Here is a 16,182-nt window from a genome sequence, read left to right on the forward strand (position 1 = left end):
TCAGAGAGGTGAGCAGGGCTTCAAAATGTAGGGCTTGTGTGATCTGGCAAGGAGTTTGGACTTCATTCTAAATGGGCTTTATTCTAAAGGGGGTTCCTGTGGGGGTGTAGTTTTGCTTTTTTAAAGTTTCTTCTACCTACTGTGTTGAGAATGGGTTTTAGAAGGCAAGTTTGGCATCAGGGAAACAAGTGAAAAGGCTCTGTGGTGAGACATGGAAGGGACTTGGACTAGTGCAGCAGCAGTGGAGATGGTGACAGGTGGATGAATATGGCACATATCTTGGAGGGGGAGCTGACATTCTTCATACTCTTTTGTCAATGAGGCCAGCACCTTTGTTTAGCTAGATAATAGTGTTTGAATATTGGACTTATTTTTCTTCATTGTGTGTGTGTGCACGTGCATGCGCTATTTGCAATGTAACAGCACAATTTGAACTTTAATCTGTATTATTAGCATTTTATTTTCTTTACCAGTTTCTTAAGTCTAGAACTTATTATTTAGAAAAAGTCAGTAGACTTTTTCTGGAAAGGGCCAGAGTGTAAATATCTTCAGCTTTTGGGCTAAGGACAACATGTAAATGAATGGATGTGGTTGTATTCCAATAAAACTTGGTTAGCAAACACAGCCAGTCAGCCACTCTGAGTCTAGACAGCCCATAAAACAATATCAAGGCCTCATTTGCATTTACCAATTTCTTTAATGTTAATATTCCCACTGTGGCCAATTTCAAGCTATCATCTTTTTACAGTGTGCGATTTGTGATTTCTTTTTGTTGAAGTATAGTTGGTTTACAGTATTACATTAGATTCCGGGGTACAGCATAGTGATTCAGTATTTTTATAGGTTATACTCCATTTCAAGTTATTACAAAATAATGGCTATTTCCCTGTGCTGTGTAATATATCCTTGTTGGTTATCTATTTTAGACATAGTGGTTTGTATCTCTTAATACCCTACTCCTATCTTGCCCCTCCCACTCCCTTCTCCCCACTGGTAACCACTAGTTTGTTTTCTATATCTGTGAGTCTGTTTCTGTTTTGTTATATATATTTGTTTTGTTTTGTTTTGTTTTTTTGCGGTACGCGGGCCTCTCACCGCTGTGGCCCCTCCCGCTGCGGAGCACAGGCTCCGGACGCACAGGCCCAGCGGCCATGGCCCACGGGCCCAGCCGCTCCACGGCACATGGGATCCTCCCAGACCGGGGCTCGAACCCGTGCCCCCCGCATCGGCAGGCAGACTCCCAACCACTGCGCCACCAGGGAAGCCCTGTTTTATTTTTTGATTTCACATATAAGTGATAACATATGGTATTTGTCTTTCTCTGTCTGACTTATTTCAGTAAGCATAATACTCCCTAGTTCCATACACATTGTTGCAAATGGTAGAATTTCATTATTTATTATGGCTGAGTAATATTCCTTTGTGTCTTCTTTAACTATTCATCTGTTGATGGACACTTCGGTTGCTTCCATATCTTGGCTATTGTAAACAATGCTGCTATGAACATTGGGGTGCATGTATCTTTTCGAAGTAATGTTTGGTTTTTTTTTTTGGATATATACCCAGGAGTGGAATTGCTGGATCATATGATAGTTCTGTTTTTAGTTTTTTGAGGAACCAGCATACTGTTTTCCATAGTGGGTGCACCGATTTACATTCCCACCGAGTACAACAGTTCCCTTCTCTCCACATCCTCACCAACATTTGTTATCTGTAGACTTTTTGATGATAGCCACTCTGACAGGTATGAGGTAATATCTCATTGTGCTTTTGACTTGCATTTCTCTGATGATTAGTGATGTTGAGCATCCTTTCTTGTGCCTGTTAGCTATCTGTATGTATTCTTTGGAAAAATGTCTATTTGAGTCTTCTTCCCAATTGTTAATTGGGTTGTTTTGTTTTTTTGATATTGAGTTATATAAGCTGTTTATATATTTTGGATATTAATCCCTTGTTAGTCATATTATTTGTAAATATTTTCTCCCATTTAGTAGGTTGTCTTTTGTTTTGTTGATGGTTTCCTTTGCTGTGCAAAAGTTTTTAAGTTTAAATAGGTCCCATTTGTTTATTTTTGCTTTTATTTCTTTTGCCTTAGGAGACAGATCCAAAAGAAATATATTACTGTGATTTATGTGAAAGAGTGTTTTGCCTATGTTCTCGTCTAGGAGTTTTATGGTTTCAAGTCTTACATTTAAGTCTTTAATCCATTTTGAGTTTATTTTTGTATATTGTATGAGGAAATGTTCTAATGTCATTCTTTTACATGTAGCTGTCAAGTTTTCCCAGCACCACTTATTAAAGAGACTGTCTTTTCTCCATTGCATATTCTTGCCTCCTTTGTCATAGATTAATTGACAAATTAATCTATGGTGTGTGGTTTTATTTCTGGGCTCTCTATTCTATTCCATTGCTCTGTGTGTCTGTTTTTGTGCCAGTACCAGTCTGTTTTGATTACTGTAGCTTGGTGTATAGTCTGAAGTCAGGGAACATGATACCTCCAGCTTTGTTCTTTTTTCTCAAGATTGCTTTGGCAATTCATGGTCTTTTGTGGTTCCATATAAATTTTAGGGTTTTTTGTTCTAGTTCTATGAAAAATGTCATGGGTATTTCATAGGGATTGCATTAAATCTGTAGATTGCTTTGGGTAGCATGCACATTTTAACAATATTAATTCTTCCAATCCAAGGATGCAGAAGATCTTTCCATTTCTATGTATTTTCAGTTTCCTTCATCAATCTTTCATAGTTTTCAGAGTATAAGTCTTTCACCTTCTTGGTTAAGTTTATTCTTAGATATTTTATTCTTTTTCATGTGATTTTTTTAAAATTAATTAATTAATTTTTTTTTTGCGGTATGCGGACCTCTCACTGCTGTGGCCTCTCCTGTCGCGGAGCGCAGGCTTCAGACGCGCAGGCCCAGCGGCCATGGCTCAGGGGCCCAGCCGCTCCACAGCATGTGGGATCCTCCCGGACCGGGGCACGAACCCGCGTCCCCTGCATCGGCAGGCGGACTCCCAACCACCGCGCCACCAGGGAAGCCCTCATGTGATTTTAAACATTTTTTTTTTTTTTTTTGCTTTCTTTTTCTGTTAGTTCATTATTAGCATATAGAAAAGCAACAGATTTCTGTATTTTAATCTTGTATCATACAACTTTGCTGAATTAATTTATTAGTTCTAATAGTTTTTTGGTGGATACCTAATCATCTTTATTGAAAAGAACAAAATTAAGAAGATATATAGGTGTCATAACTCTAAAGGAGAACTTGAGGAACAAAATATTGGGATTTTTTTTTTCTGTTTTTGCGTGGTTGTTGCTTTAAGATATATTCTAAAAAAAAAAAAAAAAAAAAAAAGATATATTCTACTGCCCTCTTCTGGTTGTGATCAGATTGCTTCCAAAATTGTCTTGATAAACCATTTCTCCTGATAATTCAAGATTTAATTATTAGTGTCATGTCTTTTATAGTTGGTATGACTCTGTTTGTCTAATAATTGTCATACATAAATACATTTCACTATATGCAACTGAATAATGTTTCCAACATACATGCCAAATAATTATTACTTCGGCTTTTAATAAACTCTCTAGAAATACATTAATTCCATCTTACACACTCCTTACTACTTAATGAAGAAAAATATTGCTCCAAAATACTTAAATATATTCTTATAAGACAGAAGTTCCCGCTATTGCGTGGTATATGAGTTGATAGTTTAGTTAGTTTTGTTAATAAGTTCAGTTTTCCCTCCATTTTACTCTTTAGCTAGATGAGAAAAATGTAAAATCCCTTATGATTAAAAATATTGTGAAACACCTGCTTAAGACAAGACTGTTTACATATCCCAGCATATATCTTATGGAAACAATGTTACTTGATGTTGTTTATGATAAATTTTGTTTAGTGAATAATATATACAGATGCTCATATCTGCTCCCTTGTGAGCCTTTGTATACATTTGCTATGGAGGCAGTGATGATATTTTCCAAGCATGAAATCAGAATACCTGTTCTTGATGAAGGATTTCTGGAATATGAAAGATAGATTTTCTTTAGCAGTAATGTATCAATACTTACCTGTGTTATTGAAAAGAACAGATTTAGAGTAAATCAAGACTGGGCCAGGTAATCCTGGGCATATGATCACCATAACACTTAAAAAAAAGAAAAACTGCCAAAAAAAGAAAAGAGGTTTGATTATTACTTGCATTGATTGCAATTAATTGATCGATAAGTTGGTTGATTGATAAGAACTGAGTGTTCACATACAGTTTTCTTATTCTGTTGCCGAATGGCAATAACGTTCCCCTTGGCTCATCTCAATATTTTTCACTTCTAACACCTCAAGCACTTAAGCAAACAAAACAAGTCAAGCTCTAAGGAGTGTTATTTTAACAAAATTCCACGAAGAAATTCAGTTCATAATCAGTTGATCATTCATCCAACCACGGAGTGTTTATTTCTTTACTAGGGAGATAAGACAAGAAACAACTAAGAGGATTGGGAAAGGGAGTTTGGGATTAGAGAAGGGATGATCAAAACGGACATTTTAAATCACATCAAAGGACAAGAAAACTTTACACCCTGCAGGGTTCATTTAAAGGGGCTCTGTCTACTGTTAACAGTTGCCAACTTGCCTTACTGCTTGTGAGTCCACATGCAGCAGCTTCCCAGGTGTGATCGTTCTGTGCATTATAATGAGACTGCTGTGAAATAGGTCCATTTGCCCTTTCCTAATCTACTTTTGTTTCAGGTAGAAGATCAGATCCCTTTACTGCATATTTTCCCTATAAGACCAAAACAAAACAACAGCTCAAACACAGAAGAGGATCCCTTTCCAGTTAGACCCACTGAACCCCAGAGGGCGAGTAAAGATGCCTGAAGACGAAGCTCTTTCAACCTAACCCACCTGTTTAGTATTTCTCAACTCTTTGGACTGCTCTCATTCTTAGCTCTGCTAGTTCTATCAGTGTGTTTCAGTATTTTCACTGCTACTGTGGCCTCTGTTTCCCAAGCTCTACTTTCTGCCTCCAGTGAACCCCTTCCTCCCACCTCCCCCTATAATTTTCCTTCTCCATCCCTTTGAGTGATCAGGCTGTGCTCATCTCTGTATCCTCAGGGTTTAGCACAGGGCTTCGCACATAATTAGTGAGAGGTTATGAGACGCTTCTTCCCTTAACAGAAAGTGGGATGCTTACCCGAGATCTTCAATGACTGAAAGTAGAAAACAGTTTTAGTACTGTAATCCAGCTGTTAGAATGTAGTTACGACAGGTATAATCCCTTATATATGCTTGTACTTACTTCCACTCTGTATTTTTACAGTGATTTTTACCTCTTCAAAGCGCTTTTACATCCTTTGTTCCACTGGATTTCAATCCCACATGCCTATGAAGAAATCAGGGCAGTTGCTATTATCCTGTCTTATAGTTGAGCAAATTGAGGCAGAGAGTAAATTACTTTCTTTGTCTCTGTCCATGAGCTGTGACTAGAATCCTCACCATAGTTCTGTATGAACTGGAGTATAAATATCTTTTCTGAACAAAATTACTCAGAAATGGGCTTCCCTGGTGGCGCAGTGGTTGAGAGTCTGCCTGCCGATGCAGGGAACACGGGTTCGTGCCCCGATCTGGGAAGATCCCACATGCCGCAGAGCGGCTGGGCCCGTGAGCCATGGCTGCTGACCCTGCACGTCCAGAGCCTGTGCTCCACAACGGGAGAGGCCCGCATTCCGCAAAAAAAAAAAAAAAAAAAAAAATTACTGAGAAAGAATATTTATATTTCAGATCATATATATGTATATATATATATAAAATATATATTTTAAAACAATACTATACATATTGAACAAACATATAAAATATATATTCAAAAATAGAATAAACAGATGTATATATAAGCATAGACTTGTATAAATGTTACACATACATACATATAAACATGTATAAGTAAACATATACATGTAAATAAGTATGTATGTAGTTTCTTATAGACATGTAGCAGTCTAGAGGGATGTTCCTGTTTGCCTTATGTGTTTTAAATAGACCCTAATAGTCATGTGCATATTATTCAGACTTGAAAAAGCTGTGGTTCTAAAGGCTGTTTGCTGGTTACTGATGAGAGAAATCTTCCTTGCACTTAATTTACTTTGGTAGATGATTTTTGCAAAGATCAGTTGAACTTGGCACTGTATTACACGTCTCATTGAGTGGAGAGGAGGAAGATGAAAGGACATAATTAAGTGTAAGACCAGCCTTAAGGCTCCTGTGCTTAAGGAGCTGTCCAGCCCCGGGGAGTTGCTTCGTGCCTGAGGCTGGAGTCGGTCCCTTCACCTAATTACCACTGCCTGCCCTAATGAAGCTCTGCTGCTTTTCTTTAGCAGAAAAGGAGCATTTCTAGTGCTCTAAATAAAGAATCAGGATATGGCCTCTTATTTTAATGGGCCGTAGGAGAAGGAAGGGTGACAGGACATACACCTATTTAGAAGACAGTTAATGAAATGATTTATCTGACAGAATTATCCCGCAATGATTTGTCCCCAAGGAGACTTATTAGGGAGTATGACTTGAAAGTTCGTTACCGTCGCTGTCACAGAAGCTAGTGTGGTCTCTGGCCTCTATGCTTGTAATGGCTTCTGTGAAATGCAGAAAACAGATGCCTTGCTGATTGGACGTAAGACTCCAAGGAAGGGTCAGCCATGGGCTAAACTATGAGTTAGCTAACGTTTGTCTCTGACACCCTCCAACTTCTTCTATTAGTCTCCTTCTCTGCTTTCATAGTGTCATTTTCTTATTCTCTCGTGCTCTCTAATTGACCAGAGCCCCTGCATGGGCCTGCCTGCTTTGGTAGTGCTCTGTGCTCTGAACCTCATAATTTCTCACAGCCATCTAACCTCCTCTCATTTAGACTGTCAGGTTGAAATGTGACCTCAAAATATTTTCTACTCAGGTGTACTAAGGAACTAGTACACTAATATTTGAGGACTGTTTAATGTGGCTTTCCTTCCCTCCCTCCCTCCCTCCCTCCCTTCCTTCCTTCCCTCCCTCCCTCCCTTCCTTCCTTCCTTCCTTCCTTCCCTCCTTCCCTCCCTCCCTCCCTTCCTCCCTTCCTTCCTTCCCTCCTTCCCTCCCTCCCTCCCTCCCTTCCTCCCTTCCTTCCATTTTGATAGAGGAAAAATATTCTAATGCAAAGCAAAAAGTATATAATGACAGCGAATCAATCAGAATAACGGTAGAAAAGTTACTTTATGTAGTTTAGGTTAGACATCGATAACGGTGACCAAAAAATCTCAGTGGCTTAAGCCGGCAAAGGTTTGTTTCTCATTCCAAATTGGGTTGTCAGGGTTCTCTGATCCCTGTAGCCCTTCAGAGACCCAGGAACCCAGACTGGGAAGCAGCCACCATTTCAAACATGGCCGGTTGCTGTGCTCACTGTACCAAGGAAAAGAAAGCTCTAGAGGGACTCCTATCGGCAATAAATGCTTTGACCTGGACGTGACACATCCTCAGGGACCCTGGAAAGACAGGAGCATTGTTGACTGTCCTCATACTCATTTATCTTTTATCCTCAATAACCAGCACAGTAAATGTTTATTAAAGTGAAATGATTTCCAGGGATTCTGGTTTCTTTTGGGTTTGCCTTGGTCTGTCTAAAAGGAAATAAATAACAGAACCCATGAAGTAAAGCCTGAAGGCCTCCAGACTTAGTCTAGTGTCCCTGGGACACTAAAGATAAGAGGAATCCAAAGCCCTTTGAATCTACGTGAGAAGAATAGCATTCCAGGAGAGATCTTTCACGGTTGGTCAATTTCATGAATATCACGTTCCTTCTGATGACTTAAGGAAATAGCTCTATACAGTTACTCCTTTTCTACTGCTTGGCACATGGTATTGTGCATTGAATATTTGTTGCCTGACTCATACGCAGACACCCCATGGTCCTTTTTTGGACTCTTTAAGTATCATGAGATCCTTTTACAAAACAATCACTTTTTTGTATGTGCTGGTGTAATGGAGTTTTATTAAATATGTATTTCAATCATGTAAATTTGGCCATATATATATATATATGTCTATCTGTGTGTGTGTGTGTGTGTGTGTGTACGTACACAGGAAAAAGAGAGGGAGAAAAAAAAAAAAAACTGAGTTATACAGTCCAGGTAGTTCTGCCTGCCATCCCATTTACTGAGATTATGCCTCCAAGCAGGAGTGAGATGAAAAACTCCAGTCTACTCTGGTCTCAGTTGAATATGACTCTCAGTGAGGACAACTCAGCCCATTGCATGTACTTCTAATATTCAAATATATGGCCAAGCATTTTTTCATACATCTTGGCTCCTAAATGTATGCCAGCTGCTTCATTGGCACTCACCCAAAGAGCCAGTGATCTGTTCCTGTGCTGGAGGGAACACTGGCTGTATTGGGGCTCACTGTGAGGTGGTATGTTTGTCTCCAGCATGGTGTGATTTCGACTGTGTGGGTTTTGCCTAGAACCAACTTTAGGATCTTACATCACCTGTAGAATGAGACTCGACAGCATTCTCATTCCTTAGAAAACTAGAATCATTAGTGAAGACTCCCTGATTTTCTGTCGTCTATTTTATTTTGATCAAAATTATTTTCTTTGCCTGCTGTTTCCATGTGTGGGTCTCGTGTTATACTGAAGCCTGTACACTATCCAAAGATTAAATATGCCCATGGGAGTATATATGTTGCTTTTGCATGTCCCAAAGCAGATTAACATTGTTTTTCCATCCTCTCCAGAGTGCCTACCGCATGTTTACAAACAACACGTGTTTGAAGCACATGATCACCAAAGTCCGGCGGGACACCCACCACTTTGAACGCTACCAGCATAACCGGGACCTTGTGGGATTCCTCAACATGTTTGCAAACAAACAACTGGAGCTGCCGAGGGGCTGGGAAATGAAACATGATCATCAGGGCAAGGTAACTTGCGGGAGTTGCCATGGGGAAGCCTTCGTGTGACTGTGGGCTGCTTGTAGCTTTGGCACTGGGCCCTGCCCTTCAAGTGAGGGCTAAAAGCCCTGCGTGACCTGGTTCAAGGGAAACCTGGACAAGCAGGTTGTTTGATACCGTAAACCATTGCTACACTCTTCTGAAGTAGTGTATGCGGTGGATGGCTGTGAGGGCACTTGTTGGGCAAAACTCTCACTTCCCCTGGATTTTCTTTGAATTGTAATCTCTCACCATTTTCTACTGATTACAGAAAAGGTTTCTTAGGCAACAACACTTCCTTCTCCTAGCTATACAGCTTGCGTTCTGGGTAGTTGAATACAAGTTGCAGCATTGTTTGGAGAAGTTGGCTAGGAGGTTGCTAAGCAACAGCGCAAGGTGTGTCTGTGACACCGTCAGGGTTTGGGCCTCAGTCTTGTTGATTCAGAACCCTGGTTTTGTTAGCACATTAAAACAAGATTCACAGATTGATGAATTTATGATGAGAAATACGTAACTCTCACACAGGCCGGGTAACCACATCCATACTTCCTTCTTTGATGGATGAGCCAGAAAGCTGGCTTGTAATCAGGAGGTTGTTATATAAGTAAGAAATCAGAATGAGAAAGTTAGTAATTCTTATAAGGTGTTTCTCAGCTAAGATTTTATTTATTAACTCTCGTTCAGCACCTACTATGAGCCATGAACTGTTTAAGCCCTTTATATGTTTAAGCTCTTCTCAATAACTCTGTAAGGCAGTACTGTTATTATTATTGCTATTTACATATAAAGGATCCCAGGTCCAGAATGGTTCACTGACTTGCCGTGTCATAGAGGTGAGCAGTGTCTGAGCTGGGCTGTAACCCAGGCAGTCTGTTTCAAGGGTCCATGCTCTTAACCACCACATCATGCTCTCCAAGTACTGAGTAACCAACCAACCTCAATTTCCCTATCTATAAAAAGGCTTGAAATATGTGACTTGTAGGGTGGGGAGGATTAAATTGACAAGATATTTACAATAACTATGCTTGACTTTTTCATTCAACAAATATTTACTGAGCACCTGTGCAAAACAGCTAAGCCAACTACTCCATGGAACTGCCATTCTGATGGAAAGAGATGGGCCATGGACAGATAGGTAAATGCACAGCATGCCAAGAGCTGATTAAAGCTATGATTTAAAAGAAAGCAGGAGATGGGGTCTAGAGAAAGGCAGGAGTGGAGGGTTATTTTATACAGGGTGTCTGGGGAAGGCCTCACAGATAAGGCCGTACATGCACGCAGACTTGAACGATGTGAGAAGTAAACCATATCAGGGAAGAGCATTCAAGGCGAATGGAATGTGGAAAGTACTCAATAAATGCTGTTCTCCCCCAAAGTACCCTGTGGCAATAATACCACAGTAGCATCTTACTCATCCTGAACTCAGCTTCCAGCAATCTTATCTAAGAACTAAAAAGCAGTCAAATTCGATATTACAAAGTACATGTATGTATTTTGCATGGGAGGAACCCTCAGACTTTCACTGAAACTATTGACTTGATTTCTGTAATTCTTTTTTAGTAAACCTCTAATTCCCAGCCTAGGGAAGATTAGAAGCGGCAAGCATGAAGTAGAATAGATGAAAGAGAATGGATTTGTGATTAGGTCCCTTGACCACAGATAGAATGGCGTTGTATCCGAGTCAGGTGGGCATGGCAGGGAAGTCTTTACAGGACACTAGGAACTGCCAGCAGGGGCCCTTGGCACTTCCTGTGCTCTCTCCTTCCAGAGGAGGGTGTCACTTTGCTGGTGCTGATTATGGGTCAACAGCCTGAGAGCCCTGTGTTTGTAAACATTCTATTAAATGGAAGGGCACAGCTGGTCCAAGAAAGGACTTTGGAAAATATTGGTGGTATTATACCTGCATATAAAAGAGCATGAGCAGATGAAGAAATCAGCTCTGTTCTCAAGTCTGACAATATTTTACCTGGTGTCATGAGGAGCTATACTCATTGGAGAACCATAGGTCCAGGGCAACCCAAGTTGAGATAATGCTGCATGTATTTCTGCTCTATAGAGAGACTTAACTTGCTAAGTCATTTTGTATCCTTAGCTAAAAGGAATCGGGAACTTATCATGCAGACATGGAAGGGGAGTTTCCTTTCTTGCCAGTCACAACTTGCCAGACACGCTTCAGGAGAGAGCTTCTTATTAATAACACCTGAACCTCGAGAAAAGTTTAAGTTAAGCTTAGGATACTATTTAAGATGAGTTACGATGTATTCTTAAGAACAAATTCCGTCTCATAGCTTTTATAAGGTTTCGATAGTTAAACAGAGGTAAATATTATCTCGGCTGTGTGGGTAACATAACCATCCACCTTATTCCCTGAGGGTTTGGATTTATTTGGGGTTTCAGCCTGAAGTTGTAAGCATTGTAAAGAGCCCTGGATGTGGGCTGGTAGATAGCTGACCTCACAGTCTGTTGGTGGCTTTGCATTTGAATGCTGTGTGGCATGAAAGATGTGGAAGGACCCCTGGCCTTGTGGACAAAATGGATTATCAGACAGGCCTGAAAGATTAACACTTTAGCCTGATTCTTCTGCTTTGTGCATTTGGACTTTAATAAGATTTTTAGCTAAGCTGGGTACGTTAATGAAAGCAGGTATATCTCCCTGTGCTTCTCCCCTATCCTTCCTGTACAAACGATTGGCTTCCAATGAACTAAAATAGCTTAAAAGAACCTTTGGGAAAGGTTCTTGCCATGTCTGTATTTGGCTGTGCTGCTTTTGACTGTACTTTAAAAGTCATGGCTCCCATCCTCCAGGCAGTTCATAGGTTTTCTTCCAGCCTGAAATTTTAGCTTCCCTTTTTAATGAATAGCTTTACCTCCAGAACATTTAAAGGGAGTAAACTTTTTGCCCCATTTAATATAACATCGAAAGCTATTAAATACTGTGAGTTTTTTTTTCCCCTCAGTGATGATTGATTTCTAGAACTGACATGGAATAGGATGGCCAAATCCTCACCTGCATGAAAAGAAATGGTTCTTAAGAGGAACGTTGTCAAACTTAGCTGCTCAGTCTTATGAAATTTGGCTCCATGTTTTCTTCTCAAGTGAAACATCTTCCTTTTGTGTTTTCACTTGTTTTGCCATTCAACACACTTCTGAATGCTACTATGTACATGCCACTGTGATAACAATGATACAAGCTAACAGTGTAGCATTATGTCGTATGTAGCATTGGCTGTGTGCTACCCATGTTATAAGCACTTAGATTAATTCCTTCCCTACTCACAGCAGCCTTGTACATAACTGCTATTTTTATCCATATCTTCTGGAAGAGGAAACTGAAGCATAACATGGCAAATTTACCAAGGTCCTATAATTAGTACGTGATAGAATTGGATTTGACTCAAGACATCCAGCTCCAAAGTCTGTGCTTTTACCCTGCCTCTCACCAGTGAGGAGGGTGAATGCATATCTTCTAGCAGTTACAGTGAAGGTAGTAAAAGGTGCTCTGGGAGCCTGTGGTAGGGTCTCCTACCATAGTTGAGGGGGTGGGGGCTTTTAGACACATCATCCAAGGGCAGCATATTGGGTGGATTGCTCTTGCTCTCCAGGCATAAGCGACTCCCCACAGAGGCTCCCTTGCACTGTTTCATGACAGCTGTCCCCATCTGTCTCATGGTATAGTTGTTAACTTATTTTATTTTCCAAAGCAGATGATCCCCTTCTTGAGAGTTCTTCTGTTTATTGTTTAATTACCCCCTCTTCAACCCCAGTGCCATTCATATAGAAGATTCTCAAAACAGGTTTGATGAGTGAATGAAACTTGTCACCTGTAGACTCCTGGTTATTCAGTGATGTCTGCTTTGGACAAATGAAGAAGCTTCCAGGCTCTCTCCTCATTGCTACTCCCTCCTCCTCCTGTGCTCTCACCAGAAGTAGCTCCTAAGATTCGCCTGATTTGACCTCTCTTAATGCATACGTTGTCTTGGATTTTTCATATTACATGTTTGAAAAAGGTAGTGATTATGCTTGTACCACACTTTAGCTGTCTTCAGTTTTGGAAGAGGCTTTTTTTTTCTAATTACTTAAGGCCAAAGGTTTAAATTGGCTGAGATTTCACGGGAGTCTATACTGATATGCTTTTTTTTTTTTTTTTTTGAGAGTTCTAGAGTGAAAAATGTCCTTGACTTACATAAAAGAAGTAAAATATTTTTTTAATTGACTATTAGTTAAAGAGTAAGAACAGAATATCAGGCCTTGCTAGGTAAGATGAGGAGGATGATGATAATGACAGTGACAATGGTGATCATGATGATACCTACATTTATTAAGCTTATACCATGTGCCAGGCACTGTACTAGGTACTTTTTCATGAATTATCTTATTTAGACCTCATGGAAGTTTATGAGGTGGGTATTATTATTATTATCTACATTTTATTGAAATTTAGAGATGTTAAATAGTGTGTGTATTAGCAAGTAAGTGAGGAATTCAGGATTCTAATTCTAGGAGTATGACTCTTAACTGCTACACTCTATTGGGAGAGGTTGTCTTTGGAAATGAGAGATATTTTATCATTCCAAGGAAGAAGAGTTCCAATCCAGGTACTGGGATTACTGGTATCCTTCAAGGCTGAGTCATACATACATACATATAGGTTTTGATTAGATCATAGGTAGTTTACTAGAGGACACCTCACCAGAAACATATACATGACTTCATGCATAAATACCATAGAGTCCTTATGCTAGGGATGCATAGAATAATGGAAAGGAATGAAATTCACATATATTGATGACTTATTAGATGCCAGTTTCTATGGTAGGATATTATATTAGCTCATTTAACTTTCACAATAATCCTATGGAATAGGTTTTGCTATAGATTAAGAAACCAATGCTCAAAGAGGTTAAGTGTGCAAGTAAACTCTTGTATACAGATCCATGTCTTTCTGTATCCAAATCCTGTAATAATTTTCCTGTGCAAGGTTAGTCTAGACCTCACTGGCCACTAGCTATCTAACTGACTTGGGATACATCATTTAAATTTCCTAGGTCTGACTTTCTTTATCTCTACAAATGAATAGAATAGGTTGATCATCGTTTGATGTGTTTATTGGTCATTTGTATATCTTCTTGGGAAAAACGTTTATACAAAGAGTTGCCACATGATCCAGCAATTCCACAGTTAGAGAGAAATGAAAATGTGCTTCCAAACAAAAACTTGTACACAACTGTTCACACTAGCGTTGTTCAAAATAGCCAGAGGGTAGAAACAACCCAAATGTCCGTCAACTGATAAATGAATAAATGAATGTGGTAGATCCATACAGTGGAATACTGTTTAACAATACAAAGGAATGAAATACCGATACAGTATGGTAAACCTTGAAAATATTTGCTAAGTGAAAGAAACTGGTCACAGAATATCACATACTATTCCATTTATATGAAATGTCCAGAACATGCAAATCTATAGAGATAGAAAGTAGATTCATGGTTTCCTTGGGTTGGAGATGGGATGGGGAGTGAATGCTAATAGGTATGTGGTTTCATTTGGAGAAGAGAATGTTCTAAAATTATATTATGGTGATAGTTGCACAATCCTGTATATATACTAAAAACAGTGGATTATATACTTTAAATGGGTGAATTGTATAGTGTCTGAGTTATATCTCAGTAAAGCTGTTTAAAAAATTAATAGGTTGAATTAGAGGAAGACTAAGTTTCCCTTTTTACCTCCTAGATTTTATAGATTTTTGATTCTTCAGTCTTAAAGATTAGATGATACAGTTCCAAACTGGGTTTGACATCAAATATGTAATGCTTTTCTTTCTACTTTTAATTACATTTGGAAAGGTATCTTGTTCAGAAGTCCACACTACATTTTAATCAGTATTTTGTTCCATTACTCGATTTCCTTAATCATTTTGATTTTGGGAATTAACCCACATTTTATTTTATGCAGGATAGTCCTCATGAGACTGTGATCAACATCTACGTGTACATATTTGTTGTACCTAAGGTCTAGGATATTCAACTAACATACAGGACACATTTTGACTTGCCTTATTTGAAACAAAACATATAAGCAAAGAAAGTAGGCCAGTAGAGAAAGAAAATCTCTTCTTACTTCTTACTGCAGTAATTCTTAAACTTTTGTACACTCTCAGGACTGTGAAAGTCAAGGGTAATTTAGGATCTGAGTTACATTGTTGATATAAACTTTTTATATTTATGCAAGAAATATGTATCAGTAGTATTAAAATGTGACTTGGTTAAAATGCTTCTGGTTCTTGGCTAGGTTTGATCATTAGTATGTGCTCATGGGGATAATATATCTGGTAGATGAATATGAGTTTTAATAAGGAAAACCAAATGTTACTTAACCTAGGAGTGTTTTTTCTTTCTTCATTTTTAAAAATTATTTCCTCCTTTGCTCCTTTCTTTCTTTCCTCCCTCCCTCCCCCTCCCCCCTCCCCGCCCCCTCCCCTCCCCTCCCCCCTCCCCTCCCCTCCTCCCTCCCCCTCCCCTCCCCTCCTCCCTCCCCCTCCCCTCCCCCTCCTCCCTCCCCCTCCCCTCCCCCTCCACCCTCCACCCTCCACCCTCCCTCCCCTCCCCCTCCCCCTCCCCTCCCCTCCCCCTCCACCCTCCCCTCCCCTCCCCTCACCCTCCTCCCTCCCCCTCCACCCTCCCCCTCCCCTCACCCTCCCCCCTCCCTCCTCCCTCCCCTCCCCCTCCCCCTCCCCTCCCTCCCTCCCTTCCCTCCCCTCCCTCCCCTCCCTCCCTCCCTTCCTTTTCTTTTTTTTTTTTTTTTTGCGGTACACGGGCCTCTCACTTCTGTGGCCTCTCCCGTTGCGGAGCACAGGCTCCGGACGCGCAGGCTCAGTGGCCATGGCTCATGGGCCCAGCCGCTCCACGGCATGCGGGATCTTCTCGGACCGGGGCACGAACCCGAGTCCCTTGCATCGGCAGGAGGACTGTCAACCACTGCGCCACCAGGGAAGCCCCCTTCTCATTTTTAATTTGGAGGATTTGAGGAAATTATGCTGCTGTGGATCAGGATTCCTGGATCCATCGCTGTCTTTCTGATCTAACTTCTACAAACCTCAATTTTCTCTAAAGTGAGGGCTAGTAACCTGTCCTGTCTAGCTCCTGGGGCTGTGATTGGCATCCACTTAGATAATCACAGGATTACAAATGGAAGAAAAACAATTAGGATTATAATTAAACAATT

General features: G+C 40.2%; 1 protein-coding gene across 2 annotated transcripts in view; it reads left to right on the forward strand.

The window, feature by feature from the left end:
• HECW2 (HECT, C2 and WW domain containing E3 ubiquitin protein ligase 2) overlaps positions 1–16,182 on the forward strand; it is a gene marked incomplete at both ends in the record, with an annotated part of 235,382 nt that overhangs the window by 124,643 nt on the left and 94,557 nt on the right. For both annotated transcript variants that reach the window (XM_079710019.1, XM_079710018.1), the window contains one exon: positions 8,761–8,946. In XM_079710019.1, coding sequence (XP_079566145.1) covers positions 8,761–8,946 — 186 coding nt within the window. The remainder of the gene's footprint in view (positions 1–8,760; positions 8,947–16,182) is intronic.

This window comes from Hyperoodon ampullatus (assembly GCF_949752795.1).
Source record: "Hyperoodon ampullatus genome assembly, chromosome: 8".
In the NCBI taxonomy this organism is placed as follows: Eukaryota; Metazoa; Chordata; class Mammalia; order Artiodactyla; family Ziphiidae; genus Hyperoodon; species Hyperoodon ampullatus.